Here is a 5,011-nt window from a genome sequence, read left to right as displayed (position 1 = left end):
ACCTGAAAATAAGAATTGTGGTTTTGTTTCCTTAGAATGAGACGCTTTAAGTCAGTTTTTGAAAGCCTGGATTTTACAAACTATTTCTACTACTTTGCTTTTAGTAAGTACTTCTCCACCACTGACACCTTCTCACCTGCAAATCATCTAAACCATGCTGACTGGGAGCTTCACAGGGTCCTATTTATTGCCGGACTACTGGATCATATTGCATCATATTGTAGAAGTGGTCATGTTATTGGAAGCCATACACTGTGTCTACACTGTGAAATGAACAAAAAAATACACAAACTCAGATTCAAACACATTTTCAACTCGCTGGAGTCTAACTAGAACGTTGTCTTTCTTATGTCTAGGCATCACCACAGTGCTGACCATGTCCACCATCATCACTGGAGTCAATGCGTCTATGCCCCGGGTGTCCTACATCAAGGCAGTAGACATTTACCTCTGGGTCAGCTTCGTCTTTGTTTTCTTGTCCGTGTTGGAGTATGCCGCCGTCAACTACCTGTCGACCGTCCAGGACCGCCGGGAGCGCAAGATGAGAGAGCGGGCACGATCGCAGGTTTGTTTCTTGCGTTTGCTGTTTGGTGCTGGAACTCCAAACTGGCATACAATATTAATAAAAAGAGGCATCCTTCCCTCTGTGTGTGAGCCAGGGCAGTCCCTATAGGTTTGCAGAGGATCCAGACTCCAAAGGCTCCAGCCACTCTTGCTGACTTTCTGCAATTTCACTGACAAGAGCATCTGTCAGGCTGTCTGGATACAAACACAAACACAGTGAAAAAAAGTGGAACAAAGAGCAAGAACAATGAGTGTTTGCATCCTGCAGTTAACTGCATGGTTTGGGGAAAGTTGGGAAACATAACATCCCTAAAAAACGAGAGATCTCTTTGAAAGTTAGCCCGTTGAACTCCAATGACAGGATTAGGTTTTGGATGAATAAAGGATCTTGCTACAACACTGTTTAAATCCACAAATAACAAACAAAATAGGAAAAGCAAAAGAAAAAAAGTTTGCAGAAAGATCAGGGCAGGCCATGGAAAATGCAGCAAAAACGCAACAATTCTTATTTTTAGGTGATTATATACTAATGAAAAAATACATATGAATATTCTGAATAGATCCTCCGAAATGTTACACACTGGACTTTTAAGGACTCACAAGCCCAAAAGAATGAAAAGAAAAAACAAAGTTTGCCAAGCATCACCTACAATTCATTCCCTCATGAGATTCCAAACACTTTTTAGACCTTGAATTAAAAAAAGAAATTCACGCTGATACAGTTTTTAAGTCTCCATGGGATCCACTGCATTCAGTGCAGTCAACTCTAAAAGATAATGATGTGTACAGAACAAATATACTGGAGAAACTGTACAAATACACTAAGCCACCACTGCAGTTTGGGGAGTTAAGCTAGTGTACACAAGTGGCCATTAAACTGATTCAAAATTTATATTACAGTAAATGCATCACGGTAATAAATCTGTTATTAGGTAAATATGACAAATGAATTAGGTGGGAATTATTATACTTGTAGTACCAGCATCTTTTAAAGGTCCAATGTCTATATGTTTATCTGCGAAGTCCGTCATGTTGAACCGCCATGGCTCTAGATTGGGCCTTTCACTATTTTTGCGGCCACTGTAGTTTCTCCTACACTTGGAACCCTGGAAAGCTGAGCTGTATTCAGTTAGTTGCAGTCTACAACTTCACCACTATAAATCCTACACACTGGTCCTTGGAAATAGTCTGCTTGATGTCTTCAAATATAATGTTTTAATGTCAAATCTCTCTCACAAAAAGAATTGGTTTGCTGATATAGACACTGAATTAATTTTCGTGAGTCCAGGCACAGAGCAAGTACTACTCATTATAGAAGGTGTGGCAGTGTCAGTGAATCAATCGTCCACTGCTGTCTTTACACTCACTGATCCACTGTTTGATGTCTGTACTTTACAGACTAAACACTCCTAAAATGGTTGTCTGTGTTTATCATTAATTGTACTTGATCAAATAACTGCAAACAAAATCATGGCAATAAGCTATGAATTATTAGTGAGCAGCAAAATAAACTTTCTATGGACTCTGATTCTCTGTTTGTCGGAAATTAAAAGACCAGAAACCAAAGTGCAGCAGAGTCTGTGAACCGTTTTAAAAGATAAGCCTGGTGATATTTTATATTTTTCTCAAACAACTTTCAACAAATCCCAATGTGCAGTGCCAAACCCAGCACTACTGTTTATTTTGACTCAGTGCCACGCGGCACACTGTACTGCTGCAAGGATGTATGAATGAGTTAGTTTCTGTTCGATGGACTTTGCCATCACTGAGTGAATGTGTGTGAAAGGGTGAATGTGGCACGTAGTGTAAAAGCGCTTTGAGTGGTCGGAAGACTAGAAAGGCCTATACAATAAAGGTCCATTTACCATTTACCAAGGATACTCACTAGAAAACATAATTTTTACAAAGTGAAACTATGGTCAGGTGCGTTTAAAGATATGTCGTCAGAGCCACAGACAGGGTAGAGAAATCAGGAGTACTTAGAGACAGAATAACACATTGCTGTTTTGTTTGTTCATGGGTTTGTTGACAATAAGAAAATTATAGAATTACACAGGACATATCCCTTTAACATGGTTGAATATGTAAAGCCATTCCAGCAGCCCTTTTTCAGGCTTCAGTTTTCATTAAAGCTGACATTTTTAAAGGACCAGTGTGTAGGCTTTGCGGCATCTAGTAGTGTAATTGAAGATCACAACTCTGCCCTTCATCCTTCGTGAAAGAGAAACTAACGGGGCTTGAAATGCAAGTTCAAAGTCAGGTGATAATAGTATCAATCATGAAAGGTCTGCATATGCAAGGGGTGAGGTGGAGACCACTGTTTTGTCCCATGTGAAACCAAAAGAGAAGTGTTTATTTTAAGTTCTGTACATCAATTAACGTACATTACGTCAGGTGTATGTTACATACCTCGTTCTGTTGATTTCTTGTTCTGGAGTTGTTGCAGCCAACAGATGAACAAACAATGGGATCCTTAGGCCCCACTGTATGGGAGAGTCATGGGGTCAGCAATAACATAGAGATTCACCCTTTTGGGACCATAAATGTCCACAGTAGTTTGGAAATTTTGATGATACCTTGAGCATCAGTCAAAAGAAATGTTCCAAATATAGCATTGTTGCTGGTAGTTTTGGTACAGTGTTTGAGCAACCAAATCTACACTCACTGCCATCATTAGGCCCAACGGTTCTACAGAAAAGGTGAGGGGGGCCAATAATAACACCTATATCCATCCTCTGGGGACCATAAATATCCATAGCAGGTTTTATGGAAATTCAGCCATCTGTGTTTGAGATACCTTATCATTGACAAAAGCCTCAATCGAGAGGAAATGTTGACCTTGTGAAAGCCACGTCACCACAGTTAAATTGATCTGTCTTTTAGGGACAGTGCATATTCATACTTAATATTATGGTATTGTTGCCTTTTGCTGAGATGTCTAACTCTGGACCAAAGTGTTTGAGCAACCAACAAATGAACTGCCATAATTAGGCCCACGATTACCAGGACAAAAACGGTATTAGTATGGATTACCGAAGTCAACCATCTATTCAGGACACTTTTGATGACTTCCATTCCTTTAAAACTTGTATTCCATAATAATGATGAAATTGTATTTTTCTTCCCTGCCAGTCCCTGCCCTGCACTTGCGGGATCTCCCAGACGCGAACTATGACCATGTTAGATGGCACCTACAGCGAGGCTGACACCAACAGCCTGGCCGGCTACACCGAGGAGCCCATGGTACCGGAGGAGGAGCAGGAAGAGCTGCACGAGGTTCTAGAGAAACCTGAACACATGGTGGTCCATCTGTCTGTGAGCAGTGAGTCCACTACCACCAAGAAGAAGAAGAGCCTGCGTGCAATCAACATCATCCAGAACACGCATGCAATTGACAAATACTCCCGGATGATTTTCCCTGGTTCGTACATCTTTTTCAACCTTATCTACTGGTCCGTCTACTGCTGAAAGACACTCCTGAATCCAGACTGAGACCAGAGAGATTAACGCACAGGCAGTATCAATGCTGCATCAGAATGGGACACTTCTGGACTAATTCTAAGAGGGCTGCTGTTCTGTATCTCTGTTGATGATAGATCTTTAGGTTTAAGCCTTGGACAGTTACAGAGCCTGAAAAGATTCATTGTTTTGAAAAGTTTGGAAAAGTTCAGCATTGAGACTTTGTGACTGACTCCTTTTTCATTTTTTTCCTCATGCAGCAATTTGAATGTTCATTAACACTCGAAACTAAAACAAAGAAAAGAATCATTTGACTGTCAACTGCTGTTAAAATGCTCTTTGTCATCATTACTGTTGTTCCTGAGATGAACAGCAGTTTATTGAAAGAAAAAGTAAATGTTTGTATTTGACTTGTAGCATTGATGGATAGGGATATGGGATGCTTTGCGTGTGTTCATGCTGTGATCCACTCAGTTGATAGGTTTCTGTCTTTATATCATTTGTAATGATAAAGCTGAAAATCATCATGATCATAAATTTTTAAGGCCCATTTTCTATCAGTCATGACTTATAAACAGTGATGATGGAGGTAACAAACTTGCCCATATTTTAAGCCTGTTATCTAAAAAAAAACAAGATATTATAACTCAATCAACAATACTAAGTGTGTACATGTCAGCAGCTCTTTAAGGCTGTGTTTAGTGGTGCTTTGAGCTAAATGCTAATTCCAGCACGCAAACACGCTCATGTTAACATGCTGGTGATGTTAAGCACTCAATGTTTACCTTGTTCACCTAGCTTAGCATGCAAACATTTGTTAGTAAATGTTAGACTGATGGAAATATCATCAGTTTTTATAAACCAGAGTACTGCTGTGGAGACATTTTGCTCAACTGAGACAATTTACTGAACCAAAAGTGAACTAAAAGGTTAGGGGATAAACAAAGTCACTACAGTTTATCCTTGAATGTCTGTACCAAATTCCATG

At 39.9% G+C, this 5,011-nt stretch overlaps 1 protein-coding gene across 1 annotated transcript in view; it reads left to right on the top strand.

Annotated features, from left to right (window-relative positions):
- LOC118337196 (gamma-aminobutyric acid receptor subunit rho-2-like) overlaps window positions 1-4,966 on the top strand; it is a 5,713-nt gene extending 747 nt beyond the window's left edge. The window contains exons 2-3 of the mRNA XM_035674101.1: window positions 357-565; window positions 3,697-4,966. Of these exons, the coding sequence (XP_035529994.1) occupies window positions 357-565; window positions 3,697-4,032 (545 nt within the window). The 3' untranslated portion in view covers window positions 4,033-4,966. The remainder of the gene's footprint in view (window positions 1-356; window positions 566-3,696) is intronic.
- The last annotated feature ends 45 nt before the right edge of the window (window positions 4,967-5,011 follow it).

The sequence above is a fragment of the Morone saxatilis genome, unplaced genomic scaffold (assembly GCF_004916995.1).
Source record: "Morone saxatilis isolate NCDOM2014 unplaced genomic scaffold, NCSU_SB_2.0 Contig3, whole genome shotgun sequence".
Taxonomy (NCBI): Eukaryota; Metazoa; Chordata; class Actinopteri; family Moronidae; genus Morone; species Morone saxatilis.
Note: the sequence above shows the minus strand (reverse complement) of the source record. Positions and strands in the feature narration are given on the sequence as shown.